This window comes from Delphinus delphis, chromosome 19 (genome assembly GCF_949987515.2).
Source record: "Delphinus delphis chromosome 19, mDelDel1.2, whole genome shotgun sequence".
Taxonomy (NCBI): Eukaryota; Metazoa; Chordata; class Mammalia; order Artiodactyla; family Delphinidae; genus Delphinus; species Delphinus delphis.
In genome coordinates this window covers 55,990,858-56,009,091 of record NC_082701.1, presented here as the reverse complement: position 1 = coordinate 56,009,091, position 18,234 = coordinate 55,990,858, and the positions used below count along the sequence as shown (strand labels likewise).

Sequence of the window (18,234 nt, the reverse complement as noted above, 5' to 3'; positions counted from 1 at the left end):
TGTTCCTTCTGGCAAGAAGACTCCCCTTTCCTCACATGGTCTGTACACGAACTTCTATTCATCCGTCAAAACCTTGTTCTGCGTTACCTCTTCTCTGAAACCTTTCCAGGAAAGATCCTTCCCCACTTCGACAGATTTAATCGCTCCTTCCTCTGCAATATTTCTTTGCCTTGAGCATCCTTCTCTTTTTGCCTGTATCACGCACCGCACAACTTTATTTAGCCATCTCAACCCCCGCTTTACTCACGAGCTCTGTAGTCAATATCCATGGTGTAGGCCAGGCCCTGTCCCCGCCCTCATTTACGGAACCCCCAACTGGCACCCCTTTACACTAAGAACACACTAAGAACACAGACAGCTTCTTCTCTGCCCCTAACCTGCCCTCTTTCTTTGATCTCTGATCACAGTGACTTCTCACAGGGACGTGATCCCATCCCTGGGCCCCCCAGATGCCCTTTCTCTTCCTTCCGGTCTCTACCCAACATCACCTCTTTAAAAAGCCCTAAAATAGCCCTTTTCTCCCATCACCCTCTCTCCCACAACTCTCCATCCCCTCTGTCTGTTTTATTCCTCTTTGTGGTTCTGATCACTGCAGGAGAACTTCTATTTTCATTAGTTTGTTTGTGTATCAGTCTCCTGCCCATCTCCCTAGTAGAATGTCAGTGTCAGGAGGGCAGGATCAGTGTTCATAAAATAGGCACTCAATAATAATCGTGAAATGAATAAATCTCTGCATCCCCAGAGCCTGGCACAGAGTAGCTGCTCAATTAATTGACAAAATCAATATGTAACTATAAGAAGCAAAACTGACATCATTGGCCATTGTAATCCAGGGACACCACGAGCTGAGTGGAATCAACTGGATTCGTCCCCAATTCTCTGTCCCCACTGCTGGTTTCCAATGGACACAATCCCCAGGGGTGTCCATAATGTCTGTTTCCCCCAGGTTATCCTCTTGATAGACTCCACTGAGTAGAGAAAAGACAAAGGATTTTACTATGAAGACAAAACAGCACCAAATCTAAATTAGAATGTAACTGGCAAGCAACCAGCAGCTGGAAAATTCTCTACGGCGGTCACGTGCAATAAAAATAAGTGGGACTGACTAACCCAAGCACACCGCTGAACCTGAATGGTGCAGTCACGTGGGGAGCATCTTTACCTGCAGCCCAGAACGCTGGGTCCACTAGTGCTGGGTCCACAGCTCCAGCTCCTGGGACCCGTCCCCCAACACAGCTGGTGCCTGAGCAACCACAGAGGACACACGCCCATAGGTGCCATGCCCTTGCACTTCCCATCCCCCCCAACCAACATCTCCCAAAGACACCATCTGGGGTAAGATGAGGAGGCTTTGATCAGAGGCCTTCAAATGAATGCAAGCTGAAGGCTCGAAGAAGCTGGCACACATTTCTCCCTGGCAAATGCTCCTTTAACAGAACACAAAAAACCATGAGCCTGTTCCGTGCTTCTGTTTCCAGCTGGGACTGGACGAAGACAACCCTAGAAATGTGAGTGACAGAACGTTCCACCAGAGGGGACAGATGGGGAGAGACAGGGCCAGTGCACAGGGCCCACCCCCGCTCACACTGGCAGCCCCCTAACCAGGAGCCCTTAGTCGGGCTCTCCTGAGCTCACCCCTCGGCCTCTCGGATCTGTTTCTTCTAAACAGAAGCAGCCCCTGGATCCAAGGGAGACGCAGTTCTAAGCCGGGACTGATCAGTAAGTGCCACCTCTTCTATAAGCTAACACGGGAGGCTCCCAAGCTTAACTGAGTTCCTCCGCGGTGAGTGATGGGACTAAAACTAAACCGCTCTGGGGATGCTGGCAACCAGGAACCCAGTGTGCTTCTCTCAACTTGCCCAGGGTTCTCAGACAGCAGCCAGGGTCAGCCCCAGGCAGTGGGGGCCACGTGGCATCTCTCTCCCCTGGCTTCCTATGCTCGCTCAGAAGTCCCCCCCCCCCAGAGGAATGACAGGGCTCTCCCCGACCCCCAGCAGAACTAGGGACCCGAGGAGGAGGTGGGCGGCCCTGCCTGCAGGCTGTGGCCATTTGGTCCTTACCAGCCCAGTTGGGACCTGGGAAGAAGGGCCCTCTTTCCCCCAGAGCCCTGTGGGACAGTCATTCAAGTCACCCAGAGAGACAACAGGGAAGAGGGGTGTGTGGGCTCTGTCACGAGTGAGGAGGCGTGGCCTGTCCCTTCTCCTGAGCACCATGGGGACACATGCTTGTCCTGGAATTCCAAGAGCCTCATAGAAACCATGCAGTGGGGCTGGGTGTTGATCACCCCAGAAAACCATCTATACATTTTCTTGCTTTCTCTGCCTTGGAAAGACTGAAGCATTTCCTTTTCCTCAAAAATACATTCATATGATTCAAATGCATAATTCATGTCACGTCTGAATTTCTTCAGTATGGGAGGCTCTGCTGCCCCAAAAATCTTCCAGTGAGCTGAAGACCCATCCTCAACATAACATTCCGCCTCCGAGCTGCCCTCCTGGGCCCTCTCCCCATCCCCCCGCATGTCCCCATCACTTGGCCAGGCCTTGCTCTGGGCCTTTCCCACAGAGCTGCTCTGCCCTGAATCCTTTCATCAGCTTTCTGGGACAATCAGCCAGCCAACTCCTATCCATACGTCAAAGCCCAGCTCAACAGTGACCTCTCCTCTGCTCCCATGGTATTTCTCACTTTGTTCTATATCATCTCTCACTATGGCCCCTTGAGGAAGATCATGAGCTCTCTCTGGCGTCTGATAACGGGTTAACATCTGATCCTCCCAAGTGCTTTCATACTGCTTGGCCCATCCTAGTTGTTCCAGACTGTCTGGTGGATGAAATTAAATCATGGAGGAAGGAACGGTAGACTCCACGGTATCCCATTAGGACCGCCATCTAGACGCTCTGGTCACGACTTGGCGAGAAGGCTGCGTCGTTACTGCCTGATGTTCACAGGCCCCGTAGGAAGAGAAGGTGGGTATTAAGTGTCCTGGTAAAAGCTACGTAACTTTATAGGAGAGGAAGTGTGATAAGAATGAAAAACTAGTCGAGAGGACACCATCCAGGACCCCACTCTGGTGTGAAACTGTTCACCTCCAGATCGTGGGAAACACCTTAGCCAGACACACCCCTAGACCCAGAAGCGAGGTGAGAGGGCCGCACAAACAGGAGTTCGGATTTCGCCAAATACGAGGAAGGGTCCTTGCTAAGTGTGTCAGGAGATAACAAGATCGCTCGAGCAAGCAGAGTGCGTGGAGGGGAAATCCAGATCCTCCTGTAACTTAAGTTTTGTACAAACAGGTAAACTAATCCCCCATCTCTCTCTGTAAAAGGTTCCACTCATCTCCTTTCCCAGCGACACCTAATCTGAAAGTTTCCTTCGTTTCCGGTGCTGTAAAACTAAAGAACACTTTTAAGTGTCCCCCCTTGGCCCCGACACAAAGAGGGGGAAATGCATGTTTAAGAAAAGAAAAAAGCGACTGGCTTTGTTTGCAGCTCAAGGCTGCCAATGTTTCTTCGTGGCCCTGCTGTTACTTCTCAGGATCCCGTGCAGGGCAAGCAGTCAGCCTGGTGTGATGATAACACGCATGCGGACCACAGGGGCGACCCTGGACCAGGCAGGGTGCAAAACAGCTTTGCCCCTTTATCCAGCATCATCAGACATCCTGCTCCGTATATACAGCACAGTGACGAGCGCTTACTTTTGAAAAGAGACATAATAATCTTCTTGGAAAGCTGAACCAGCAATTAGCCTGCTGGAAACCCAGCTAAAGAAGCTTGTAGCAAGACCCAGCTTGAAATTCTCACCCATCATCCCAGGAGCAAAGGGGGTGCAGACACAATACATTTGAGACGATGTCCCAGTGGCACAAGTATGGAATCTAACTCCCAATAAGAAGGGGTGGCTGGGACTTCCCTGGTGGTCCAGTGGTTAAGACTCTGCACTTCCACTGCAGGGGACGAGGATTCAATCCCTAGTCCGGGAACTAAGATTCCACGTGCCGAGCGGCCAAAAAAAAAAGAAGGGGCAGCCTGTTCCAAGGGGTAAAGGTGGACAGACAGAGCCCAGGGTCAGGGGTCAAACTCTTGAACTGCAAGTGACCTTGGAGACCTGTTCTGATAACGTGCCCCACACCGGCATTCGACAAACACCCCTCCTCAGGTTATCAGTTGGCACTGAATGAAAAGAGGATTCTGTACTCGGGGGAAACGCTAGGTTCAACATAATTAAACAGATTTGGGGGTTTTTCTTTGGTTACAGTACTTATCAGGGCCTTTACTGTGCTAACATGGAACCATTTTTTCTACATCACCTATTAACCTTTCAGAACTTTCTTTCACTGAAGAAACTTGAGGCAGTGCTTCTCAAAGTGTGATCTGTGGACCACCTGCCAAGGGTCCTCGAGGAGATAAAGATAAGGCCTGAGAGTATGTGTTTAAAGCTATTATAAGTCCTTTGACGTGGCTACGAAATCCAAGGCCCTGATCAAGGAACTCACTGGGCAGGGGATAGATCAGTATGGGTGTTGACACCAAAGAGATAAAGTGACTTGCTCGAGGTCACAGAGTGTCCATAGCAAGGAGCTGACCCTAAGGGTTGCCAACAAGAGGCCACAAGGAAGGAGAGTCTGTTAAAGAACTAAAAAAAATTTTAAATGGGAGAAGCAGCCATTAAAAATCATTGATGATGGTGATTCTGATTCTAACGGGCACCCAGCCAACAGACCTCCGCGCATCCTCTCCCAGGATCCCTACAGAGGTGTAAAATGAAAACTAAGTAGAAAAAAGGCTAATGCCAGCATCGGATGAGAGTGTCCATGAGGAAATTCAAGCCTGAAACAGCACATACCTGAAGGAAGGGGGGACAGGTTGTAGCTCCCCACTGTCCGGCATTGAGCTGGACCAGGCAGGTGACAAATGAGCGAAGCAGGCCAAGTGTGAGACAATAAGGAACAGTGGAAACTGTGTCCAAGGAAGAGAAGATGCCTCCGGTCACAGACACAGCTGTTCTCCAGCTCCAGCCAGCTGCTGCCATGAGAAAGGCGGGCCTAGAACTGTCAGATCCCTTATCAAAAAAAGAAAATCGGGGTGGCGGTGGGTGGCAGGGAGGAGGGATAGTTAGGGAGTTTGGGATTCACAGGTACACCCTGCTATATTTAAAATCCAAGGACCTACTATAGAGCACAGGGAACTCTGTTCAATACTCTGTAATAACTTAAATGGGAAAAGAATTTTTAAAAAGAATAGATACACGTATATAACTGAATCACTTTGCCGTATGCCTGAAACTAACACAACATTGTTAATCAACTATACTCCAATACAAAACACAAATTAAGAAAAACCCAGAAAATCTGATTTGTATCTGAAATCTGCAAATCTGTCAATACTGGCAATAAATTTGCATGTTTTTAACACCCTAAAAATATTCAGTCAAGGATTTCATTTATATTAAGTCCAACAACAGGCAAACCAATCCATGGTAGTAAAAGGTAGGACAGTGGTTATCCTTGGGACAGGGACGGTATTTAGAAGGGATCTTAGGCGTGGCTCTGGGGACTCTGGAACGCCTGTTACATGGGGATGCAGGCTGTGAAACTTCATCAGGGTGCACACTTCTGATTGGTACACTTTTTTATAGGCAAGTGAATAAAATTTTACTAAAAAAATATATATATAGGCCAGATATATAGGTAAAATAATATGATGTCTGTATTTTCTTCAAATAATATAGAAAAGACAGAATACAGCACTTCCTGGAAATGATGGAGGGAAGTCTTGGGCAAAGTAGAAATTAAGGCCACATGGACAGGTGATTGAACCAGTGGAAGTCCTACAGATGCTGCGATTTCTCTGGAGTTTCCCCCTGTGTGTGGAGAGACATGTTAACCAATGCCTGAAGTTAGAGGACATCATTCATAAGGACCAGAGCACACGGGGCTCCTGGCATGGGTCAGGGCTGGTGACCAGCAGGGCTGGCGAGCTATAAGGTCCGAGTTCTGGGCGAGGGTAGGAACTCAGTGGGCCAGGGCTGCTCTGGGATAAGACCTTCTCCTGCAAGCTGCTGTGGACACTACCAAAGTGGGTGTCTGCACAGCGGGGGGAGAGGGTGTTTAGGGTGTCAGATGACACAGCAGATGAAGAGACCATATGAAGTGAGTGGAGAAGGTTTCGGTATCATCTTGAGAACTAAGAATCTGAGTGCCCTGCTCATGGCAGGGCGGCTTCCAGGGACAGGTGAGAGGAGAGATGGGCTGGCAGACGAGGAGCTGGAGGGAGCTGAGGTCAGAAAAGGGGCATCAAATATACAGATCTCATCGCGCGAGGAAGGGCTCCAGGGATGATGCCAGAGCCCCGGGTCGGTGCAGGGGTGACGGGCATGAAAACTACCAGCCTCAATGCAGACATCCTTGCAACAGAGACGGGGCAGAGAGTGGGTGTAAGTTGGGACAGAAAAAGAGAGAAAAAAATATAATCTTGGGGATATTTTATATGGAAAAGTCTGTGTTTGAGGGGAGGAAAGAAACAACAAAAGACATGGCTTAAACTGGTCCGGAAGGAACATCTTGTCACATTTCAGCCACGGAGAGAAGCTCCATGTCGTAGAGTTTGAAGGGCCCTCAGGGAGGCACTGGGATCAGGACGCTAAGTCACCTACAGATACAGCTGTATGACCTTGGCCATCTCTGTGAGGTCCCCTTTCCTCCTCTGCAGAATGTGGAAAATCACACAGGAAGTATCACTGCTAAGAAGAAATGCACGCTGGCCACTGGCCTGCACACAACAGGCCTCAATCGCTAAGGCGGAGCTATCTTTTTTCCTATTACATCACCTAGTGACTGACATTCCCTCTCCTTCCTTCTTCTCCTTAGCTCTCTCTGGAAGGTTCCCGGAAAATAAAATACAAAATCACATTTCTTAATTTTGACTATTGAATATTTTATCACTCTCATCTCCTTAAAATGGTTTTTAGATGTAATCGTGGTTCAGGAGGACTAATGGTTATTTTTAGCCAATGCCGAGCTTGCTTTGAGACCTCTTTGAAGCCTGTATAGTTCACCGACTAACGGGGCACCTCAAGGACAAGTTCACATCTCTTGAACCTCCTTGGGACCTCAAGTGCTGCCCGGGAGAGCCCTTGCTAAAAGTAAATGCTCAAACAGGGCATTTTTAGGGCAATGATACTTTCTGTATGACACTATAATGATGGATACGTGTCATTATATATTCGTCAAAAGCCATAAAATGTGTAGCATCAAGCGTGAACCCTGATGTAAACTATGGATTTTGGACGACAGTGATGAGCAGTGCAGGTTCATCAATGGGTTCATCAGAAAGGTTCATCAGGTTCATCAAAAAGACAAAAACAAGTGTGTGGCTCTGGGGCTTTAGGTTGAGAGCAGGGAAGCCGTATCTGTGAGAAGCAGGACGTATATGGGAACTCTGTCTTTTCGATTTTGCTGTGAATCTAAAAGTGCTCTAAAAAAATAAACTCTATATATTTTTAAAAGCTAAGTGCTCAACAAATCCTTGCTGGAATAGGTTAAAAAAAAAAAAGGTCAACACGACTTATAAGAATGACTTCGACTACAGAAAGAGACTTCAAATGGTCACCTTTCCCTTCCTCCATCAAGTATTTCAAATCAATGACAAAGTGATGAGACCTCTCTACCTTGCTCTCCTACCCTCTACCACACACATTTGGGCATCTATCTGTAAAAGCTCTTTGGTGGGACAGGATGTTTATTTCTTTGTGTATCTGTGTTAACTGGCAGCACCAACATATACTGTCTGGAGGCTGGAACAGTCAGATGGAGGGCATCAGGGACCCAAGGACCAGCACGCGTGAGAGGAATGGTTGGGCTGAGCCAGGACGGGTTTCCAGCCAGAGGGGAGGATGGGGAGGGAGACGCCTTCCCGCTGGGGGGTGCGGCAGGCACCGGGAGTGATCTGGAGGTTACTGTTCTCTAATTGTTGGCTGGGTGTGTCTTCTCCTCCAGGGAGACTACTTTAATGAACATGTGGACCAAATCCTGCATTTCTTCAACATCTCCTGCAGCAATAAGCAATATCTTAAGTGAGCTTCCTGCCCTTTTAAGACAGGTCATCTCCTGCACCTCCGAAAAAACTTCCGGAGGACAAGGCTGCCTCATCCAAATACACAGCAGAATTCTCAACGCCACCCTGTAAAGCCCACCCCGAGAAGAGGCATTTTCGAGCTGGGATTCTGCCTGGACAGCACTAGGGGAGGGTCAGCTGGTCAGTGCTCCCTCCCCCAAGCTGGGGGAGCAGAAAGGCGGCTTCCAGGTTGCCCGGGGAGCCATGCGTTACCACTCTGGGTAGGGGCAGAGGGAAGGAGGGCGGGCGCCCCGGGAGTGCGTGTCTTCGAGGACCCTAGGGGAGCAGCGGGGGTGGGCTGCGGAGGGACGGGCCCCTGGTCTCAGTCGAGCGGAGATTCAGGAATCGGAAGGGGGCTGAGAATTATTTGCTTTTCCTTTCCCTCCTTTCCGATCCGTCGGACTCTTTCCCACTTTTTCTCTTCATCCCGTCACTTAACGGGTCACATTATGGGAACTAACTTATTTTTGGTTATCTATTGAATTTGCTGAATCGCATTTTAAGTACCCTTTATAGAAGTGGGTGAATTGAGGATTATATATTTCTTTCCCCGAAAGAGAAAAAGGTGAGGAGGGGGGCTAAGGGGCGGAGGGGGAGAAAGAAAAGAAACGTGCCGGTTGAAAACCGACCCCACCCTCTTCCGCGCCCAAACTATGGCCCTAAAAAGACAAAGCTTCCAAGTCCGGCTCTGAAGAATTCATTCATTCAGACCCACGTCCGACGCCACGGTTGCAGGGACGGGAAAGTCTGACTCCGTCCTCACTGCTCCACCCAACAGAGGCAAATGTTCAGAGAAGAGACACAGAGATCAGCAGATAAGCCGGCCTTGGAGAGCGTTTCAGCATCCGCTCGCCTCCCGGACAGGATGCGCAGCAGCTGGGAAGCCGGGCCTGGCCCCGGCGGGGCGCGCCCCTCTGCCCGCCCCTCTGGGCGGGGCCATCATGCAGACGGGCTGCCATTGGTCTCCTGACAGCTGCTAGGGCCAATCAGCGCGGGGCCGGGACCGCCGGCATCACCCTCTGCGAGCGCGGGATGCTAGGCCCAGCTGCGCCCAACAGGTGAGGCGGGGGCGCGGGGCTCGGCTGGTCACGTGGTCGCGGCTGGCGACCCGCGGCGCGGAGGGGCAGCCAGGCCGCTGGCCCCGCCCCCGACACGAGGCGGCACCGCCATCTGCCTCCTCGGACCAGATGCGGGGGTCCCACGCGACCCAGGGGCCGTGCTGACTGGTCCCCGAGGCATGCCCGCCGCGGAGCACGTCCCGCGCCCTCGGCTGCGCGTCGCCCACCCTTACAGAGCCGGGAGTCCGCGCGGACGCCCCTCTGGCTGCCAGAGAGCAGACACGTGGCCCGTCGCGCCTGCTGGGCCATGTTGGACACTTCTGTCACCAGTGCCTCCCTCCTGCCCCATTCATTAAATCGAGTGTGCGTGAAAAATCTGCTTCTTCTACTTCTCTTCCCACTATGTACGTGCGGTTTTTTTTCACTCTCCATTTGTTGCCCCAAGCTTCGTATTGCCCAGAACCATCTTTCAGCATTTTGTGGGTTTCTAAGTAAGTGTAACCCTGTTAAGTATTGTGGGGCAAAGATCCGGGGAAAAAACAGGGATTCTGAATCATATGCCCCCAAGTTGCTTGCTGAACGCACATGGAATCATTCACAATCTAGTCAAGGGGGTTTAAAAGTGACCCCTTGGCACAAAACAGTCTAGCTTGGGCTGAAACGCAATTTACAAAACCAGAGTCTTATTTTAACAAATTTGCTATAGGTACTTAGGGGCAAAAATATTTTATGCCAAGAGTTTCTCTGTTCTGTAACAAATGTATCAATTTAAAGTCACAGTGAATACGTATGTGTATACACACATACATACTTTTAAAATGCAGGTAGAAAATATGAATGCCTTGCTGGCAGTACTCTTTATACCAGCTCCCTCTCCCCAGATCTAGACTCGTAATTTTTAAAAGCAGCTCTCTTTGGGAGGCAACAAACTGCATTCCAACTTTGCTATTTTAAAATGCTTCATCCATGACAAAATGAAGCACATTTTCTTAATGCCCCAGTAACTTAGGCTATTTTTAATATTTTTCAAGTCACAGATGTATATTTAAAGGAATACTTTCAGATATAATATAAAGGAAACCAATGTCACCCTTATCTATGTACAGAGAAAATTAATCGGGGATATTATTAGCACTAGCAGTATTTTCACACAGTCTCTTGGCTGGAATGAAAAGTATTTATTATCATATTAGTAGGCTAGTAATTGCTCCTCGCATCCTAAACTTTTCCCCAAATCTAAAATCAGAAAGGAATATATGCTAATACCAGTTTTATTTGATGTTAGTTTTATTTAGGTATAGTTTGAGAGGAACAGGAGAGCTCTAACAAGGTAATCTTTTAAATATATATTTTTTTAATGTTTCATGCTCTACTCCCGAATAGTTTTCAAAGATATCAGTATCTTATTTCTTTTCAGTCATGGTAAATGTTTTCATTTGAGGTAGGTAGCATATTGTACTCATTACCCTTGAAAATATGCCACATACTTGGGGAATTCATTTTGCTGGGATTCCTGACTATCCCGACAGCCTAGCACTGAAATTTCCCTTACTGTCTGAAATCACTGACTGTTAAAAGAGAGAGGTAGCACCCTATCTGGAAACTAAGTCTATTCACAGCAAAGGAAGCACTCATTATGCTGTGCCTTTAGAGTGGACTTTTTGTGTTTCTGTCAATCAACTTAATTTCCATGTTCATAGAATTGAGAGCATAAAGTATTGAAAAACTACTGACATAGAAAGTGGTGAGCAGGCAGCCTTGGTCACGTATTTCAGTCCTGAAGCTTTAAATAAATGCCACTTCCCTGATTCATAACAATAACCGACTGGTGAATCTTTTTTTTTTTTTTTTAAATTCCTGGTGTGCTTTTAATTCTAAATAATTTTAGTGATTCAAAGGCTTATCTTATATAATCAGAAAACCTTACGTTCTACAACGTTTTCAACCAAAAGGTACATCAGCATAGATATTTGAAATGAGGTTTTTGGGACATATTGATTTTTCAAACTATCTCAAAGCTTTTCTTCAGACAAAAAATAAACACACCAAACCAGAAAAAAACAGAAGCTGTGACAGCTCACTTTAAAATGGCAAGTAATACAACTTTAGCTGGGAAAAATATCCTTTATAAATATTAGTCTATATTAAATTGTAAATTTTCAATAATCAGGCTCCATTAAAAAAACAAAATCTAGTTTAGTAGCTTAGTTAAATTGCAGTATTCTATTTTGATATATATATTTTTAAGACATGGGCTGCAACCTGATTTTTAGAGACCTGTTCAATAATAGCATATCATCTGGAAGATAAGTGTAATTTAATTCATGCACTTCAGCGTTTTATTCACCTAAAACAAATAGGTTGCTATTTAATATTGACGATTTTATTAACTCAGAGCATCTGGGAAAACACTTATGATTAGGTTAATTTATGTTATATTTTCCCCTCAACTTGTAAAAGATTAATCAACCATTTTATGGTCTAATTTAGGTGCCTAATTGAAAACAGAGTCCAACACATGCTACACTGTCTTGCTAATAAATCTTGACAGCTTTGTAACATGATGGTTTGTATTTCAAATTGTTGCATATAAATGTAGATTTTTGATCTTCACCCAGCAGCCTGAAGTGAGCTGCATACTTGATTTAAACTCCTGGACTGAAAAAATGCAATTACTTCAAAAAGGATTATCCCCAATCAGATCTTATCTTAAATTTCCCTTAGGGAAGACTGAAACAGTCTTTGCCACCAAGTTTTTAGAAATAGAGTAGGAAAAGAGGGGAGAAATTAGTTTTCTCAGCATTTGTTAAATTTAAAATGTAGGGAAAGTTCTCTTTTGAGACAGAGATTTCTAAAGTCACTGGGTTTCAGATTCTAATTCTAAAGAGCTCTATCCAAGTGTTAGTTGTAATTTTTGTAATTGTCTTCTGGTTAATAAATACAAGTTTTCAGTCTTGATTTGAAGCACTGTACTTTTTTAAATGAATAAATTCATTCCAAGAGCTTTTGGAACATCTCATTTAACCCTGTATTCTCCCATGTCTCCCAGCCTTAAAAAGGACACATAGAAGAGAATAAATTTCCTCTCGGTGGGGACCCTTGCCATGTTTTCTCAGCCTTTATACTTGAGGATATTTTTGTCATTTTAATGACTCCATTGATTCTCACTGTCCTGTGCAGGCAGAGAAAGGAAACTGCCACAGTGATGTAATTATCCTCACTCTGGTTATAAACTAACTTTGGATGCCCTCACTATCCTGTTCTGGAGCTGGTCTTCTTTTAAAGTAAATGACAAAGTGAGCAACCTTCACTGAGGTCACTGGAGGTGCAATAGAAAACTCAAAAAAAAAAAAAAACCCCAAAAACAAAGAAACCCCAACAACTCAGTTTTGAATTCATCATTTATGACCAACATCACGTTCTGTCATTTAAGCAAGGGAGAATGGCCCAGAGTGACCTCTGGAGCAGGACTGCCTGGGTTGGTGTATCAGCTTTGCCACTTTCTAGCTGTGAGATCCTGGGCCAGTAGCTTAACCTCTCTGGGCCTGTGCTTCTTCATCTGTAAAAGTACCTACTTCACAGGATGGTAATGAGGATTAAATCTGCTAATCCTGTAAAACAACCACACACACACACACACACACACACACACACACACAGCACCTTTTTTTCATGTGGCCACAGCATTAAAGTGTCAGCTTAGTTTGTACAACCAAAAATGGAAAGGAGAGTCAAGGCGGGAAAGGAGTTTCTGCCACTGTAAAGTCTAAGGAATATTTCTATACAAAAAAACAGTAATTCCACAATATTTGGTTAAAGTAAATCTCAAACTGAGGTCATTAAATTTGTGAAAATCTACCAAACTTAAGCCAAATCAAAAAGAGAAACTTATTAAAGAAATGTATATACTTCATTTTAGACCATTCAGAGTTTAAATCAATGTTGAATGCCTAAATGTACCGGGTGGGTGTTTCTCCATCTTGGTATGTGTGAGGTTCTCCTGAACCTGTTTGTCGTTTCTCAGACACCATCACCCCCTGCAACAGAAGGTAAGGGCCAGTTTAAACGGAAGTCCTCATAAGCCACTCCGTGGGGTCCTCGTAAGTACCTGCTCAGTTTGGGAGGCCTGATTCAAGAGTGAGCTGGATGATGAACTGGAAAAGTAAACCCGGAAGAGTTTTCGTCCCAGACTAAAACAAACTCGGGTTCCAGGTGGACCGTCTGATTTTTGCAGCGGGGGAAGGCAGCGGCAAACCGCCCACCCTCTGGCCAGTGGCGGGTCAGCTCCGCGTGGCCACCACGATAGGCTCCATCCCACCGCGATCCGTCCCTTTGGGGCTGATGGCGTCTAGTTCTGCCACGTGGAAGGAACTACAATCAACTGGGGAGACTTCAAGCAAATCCGCCCAGGCCCTGGGTTACTGGTTAGGCCCGGAGCCGGGCTGTGTAAGTCGATGAAATTTACTAATCACTCGTTCAGACATAGGCAAGATCTCATTCTCCAGCCGACGACGACGCTGACCCTTGGATTCAACCATCCGTGCCCGTAGTTGTTTAACGCCTTCAAGATGTCTCTCCTGTCTCCTATTTTCTAGCGTCGAGGACTTGCTTTAACTACTTGTTTCTGAACTGCAACTCTGACTAATTACTATTTATACCCTTCTCCAATCTGCTGCCTGATTGCACAGATGAAGCCGAGCAGCGCACCTCTGGCGAGCAGCTGGGCTGGGCCCCGCAGACTGAACTCTGGGGAGGGGGGGGAGGAAGGAGGAGGGCGAAGGGTGCTCCCTAGACACCGGATTTTAGGAAAAGCCTTCTGGGTCAGGCTTCTTCTCCGGTGTGTCTGTTTTTCCAGTTAAAACGGCCGCCTTCAAAATAATTAAGTCCACACATTTGCCCAGACATCCAGAATATTCTAAATTATTTTAAAAGTTGTAATTAAGCAGATGGCATTGAAAAGATTCTTTTATTCTTTTTTCCTTAAAACAAAAACGAAAACAAAAAACCACTAACCCTGCGGCCACGCCCGGCGCGGCTGGAGCAGCCCGGGATCGCAGCTCTGCGGGCGAGCCGCTGCGTCTTCAGTTCGCTCCTCCAGCCGCGAGCTCCGCGGGGTCATCGCCGCGGGCCCTGGGCCTCCGGGCCCAGACAGTCCGGATCATCAGGGTAGGGAGGCGGCTCGGGAGGAGGATGCACTTCCCGCTCCCCGCGGCCCGGCCAAGCCCCAGCGCCCCCCAAGCCCAGCCGCCTCGCGGGCCGCGATGCGAGCGGCCCCGGGCGCCGGTCCCGCCCGCCCGAAGCTCCCGGGCTGCGCTCCCCGCTGCAGGCGCGCCGCCAGCCTTTCCAGGGCGACTCCGTTCTTTATTCTGCGTTGTTGAGTCGATCAGAAGGAACGTGGCAGGTGGAGGGCGGCCGCCTAAGAGACTGCGCGAATCTGCCTGTGGTGACTTCCACTGCCCAACCCAGGTGCTTCTAGAACCGCCCGACATTAAGGATTCAGTTCTTTTCCTGCCAGTTCCTCCCAGGCCGGCCCCCACTACGTCTGATCTCAGAAAATCCCCGGCTGCCTCCGGCCTCCGGTGGGTTCTACCTGGACGGGCGCTAGTTACAGCCTGACGTCCCGGCCCCCGGCATCGCCATCCGAGGAGGAGGATTGGTGGTGGCAGAAATGACAATACGATCGATGACAATAGCTGGCAATTAGAGAGGCCCCCATCTGCCAGCCAGGCAGGCACCTGACCCGCGCGTCGGAGAACCGGGCCGCCCATTGCACAGGTGAGAGCAGTGAGGCCCGCACGACAAGCCAGCTGCCAGGGCCGGGACGTGGACCCAGGCTCGGGCTCCAGAGCTCGAATTCGCAACAAACGGTGTCGAGGGCCCGGGGACAGTGGGAAGGGTGACTGTCACAGCTGGCTAAACCTCGAGACTTGGGCAACTCCTGACAATAATAAAAACATTAGGACAAAAGGGAGGGGGAGGGCGAGGCTGGGAAGAGAGCGGTTTTAATCCGCTCGGTCAGCCCCCTTTTATCCTCCAAGCTCTCCCGGTCCCCAAAGAGGGGCTACGGTCAGGGAATGGGGTTTGGTTCGACTCTCCCCTTTTGTTTTCCGAAGTCTCCACCCTCTTGGAGGCTAACTGGGCCTGGAGGGGTGCCGGGGGCTAGAGGAAGTCACGTTTGCGGGGCTCGGAGATGGTGACCGGGGAGAAGGGGTGGGGGCCGGTGGCCTGGCCCCTGGTTGGCGACGGGATTTCCCAAGGCCCGAGTCTGGACCGCGGGCCCACCCGCGCCTCACCGGAAACTCGAGCGACCCCACAGCTCACCCCAAAGACTGCGGGAAGCCTTGAGCAGGGGTCGTGATTATGACCCCGAGGGGCCGCTGTCCCTTTGGAACCGAACCCACAACCCGACCAGAGAACCGACTTTACAGAAGCCCCGACCTCTGGGCAACCCGCATTTCTCAATCAATGGGCCCCGAATATTCTTTGCACCCTTTAGTGTCAAGGGCCCGCGGAGACACGCCTCCCTGCCCTGGCTCTCTCAGCACCCCGGCCTGGGAGGCGGAAACGGGAGGGCCGAGCCCCAGGCGCCGCTAAGCCTTCAAAGTCGCGCGCCTCCCGCCGGCTGCAGTGCGCGCCTTTGCCCGACAGGGACCAGCACCGCTCCACGCGCCACGCGCCCGCTGGCTCACCCTCCGGAGCCCAGGCTGCCCGGCCGCAAGCCGGTCTGACCCCCTTCGGAAGGTGAACAGACTCCCCTTGGCCTCCGCAGGACGGCGTTGCTCTCACCCCATCCCCATCTGGGCAGCAGAAGCTGCTCTAGAAGTTGGTCTGGGGCGGAGACGGCGACCGGCGGGGCGCAGACCGTCCCGGATCCGAGAGGAAAAATAAAATGCGAGCGACGCTGGCTGGATTCGTCTGGGCCGCGGCCACAGTTAGAGGGTCGCGCGCTCCCATGAACACCGTCGCAGTCACTGCCCTCCTTCTTTTAGGAGAGATCGCCCGATTAATCTTTGGGCACCGTGGGCCGCTGAGCCCCCAGAGCTCCTCGAGAAGTTTCTCCGGACTGTGGTGAGAGCGGAGCCCAGCGCACCCCGTACGTACCGCGCTGCGGGCCAGCACCGCGCGGTCGTTGCTCGGCCCCTCCCGGACCCCGGTGGTCCGAAGCTGTACCCTTGTCACTTCCACCAGCACATGCCACGTCTCCCTCCTCTGCCCGTCGGGATCGCGGCTGGCGCCCCAGGCCCCAGCCCTGGCCCTGCCGGGGAAACTCACCGGTACCAGGCGAGGCCCTTGTCGTAGCTGCGGTCGAAGAAGTGGGGCTCGGCGCCCACGGCGCGCACGTCGGGGTGCACGCGCAGGAACTCGAGCAGCGCCCGCGTGCCGCCCTTCTTCACGCCGATGATGATGGCCTGCGGCAGCTGCTTGCTGCCCGACCCGCTGAAGAAGCTAGAGATGGGGCTGGGGGAGTCCGGCGCCTCGGGACTCTGCTCTTCCTGGCTCGCGGCGCCCTCGGCCGTCTCCCCGCCAGGAGCCAACTGGGTGGCTGGCGCCGCCGGGAACGGCAGCCTCGAGGGAGGTCCGTCGCGACCTGAGGCCAGGGCCGGCGGGGCGAGGGCGGCGCGGGACCCCGAGCCCAGCAGCAGCAACCCGGGCGCGGCGGCGCACGAGCCGGAGCACGAGTACAGGAACATGTAGAGCCAGATGCAGAGCATGGCGAAGAGCAGCGCGAGCTTCCTTCTCACCGCTGGCGGGGGCGGCGGCGGCTGCGGCAGAAGCCGGCCGGGGACATCGAGGCAGGATCGGCTGCCGCTCAGGCGCTGCCCCATGCGCTGCCCGCGGGCGCGGCGAGGAGCATGGCTCAGCACATGGCGCGGGTCCCGCCGGAGCCGTGAGCGCGGAGAGAGTACCCTGTACGCCGAGTGGTTCGGCTTATTGCCCCCGCGCGCCCGCGGCCGCCGCTGCTGCTGCTGCTCTTCCCCAGGTGGCGGCGGCAGCTGTAGCGGCGGCGGCTTTTGACATGCTGCCCGGAGGAGCCGCAACTGGAACGAAAGTCGGGTGGCGGCAACTGCTGGTCGGGGGCTGCGACGCCGCGCTCGGGGCCAGCAGAGCGCCTCACTCGCGCGCCCGGGCCCCTCCAAACGGTGCGCGCTGCACGGCCGCTCGCCGGGGCTGCCTTCCCGCGGTCCTGCGAACCGAGCCTTGACTGCTGCCCCGGCGCTTCCCCGCGGAGGCTGCGAAGTAGAACTGCGCAGGAAGAGAGCCGGGGACCCAGGCAGAGTGGGCGGGCCCGGCCACCGGGAGTGACGGGTCGCTCCACCTACCAGAAACACGGAGCACCATGCAAATCCAGCCGCTCCGCTGAGGGTTCGACAGCCAACCGGCTCACGGAACGTGGGGGTGTGGAAAGGGTTTGGAGCAGTGGAGAGCAGTCGGAGGTTGCTATTGGCTGAGACAAGGGGCGGGCTCCGAGGGGCGGAGCCAGGGGGCTGGTGACAGGAGCAGCTGGAAGGAAGGATGCTGGAGAGACCTAGCGCTGCGCCCCGGCTCCCGCGCGCACTTCCGCACTTGCTCCCCAGGAGCCAGCCTTGGCTGCAGTTGTCCCTGTGTGGGGACGCGAGTCCCCATCCAGATGTTTCGCGGGCGGGATCGTCGTGTGTGCGTGTGTTAGAAATAGGGAGGGCGGTGGAGGAGCGAGAGTCAGGCCGGAGATGCCCGCCCACCCCACGCCGGGATTCGGAGGGGGGGGCCCTTCCGGGACTGGCACCGGTTTAGGAAGTTTAAGTGGAAATCGCTGTCAAACTTTTTTTTTTTTTTTTTTTGCGGTACGCGGGCCTCTCACTGTTGTGGCCTCTCCCGTTGCGGAGCACAGGCTCCGGACGCGCAGGCTCAGCGGCCATGGCTCACGGGCTAAGCCGCTCCGCGGCATGTGGGATCTTCCCGGACCGGGGCACGAATCCGTGTCCCCTGCATCGGCTGGCGGACTCTCAACCACTGCGCCACCAGGGAAGCCCTAAGTCTTTCCTACTTATTCTTTGCCAGGAGTTGATCTCTCTCCAGCTGCCGGT

At 51.3% G+C, this 18,234-nt stretch overlaps 1 protein-coding gene across 1 annotated transcript in view; it reads right to left on the bottom strand.

Annotated features, from left to right (window-relative positions):
- LOC132414736 (heparan sulfate glucosamine 3-O-sulfotransferase 3B1) overlaps positions 1-17,391 on the bottom strand; it is a 38,087-nt gene extending 20,696 nt beyond the window's left edge. The window contains exon 1 of the mRNA XM_059997552.1: positions 16,442-17,391. Within this exon, the coding sequence (XP_059853535.1) occupies positions 16,442-16,995 (554 nt within the window). The 5' untranslated portion in view covers positions 16,996-17,391. The remainder of the gene's footprint in view (positions 1-16,441) is intronic.
- Between the last annotated feature and the right edge of the window lie 843 nt (positions 17,392-18,234).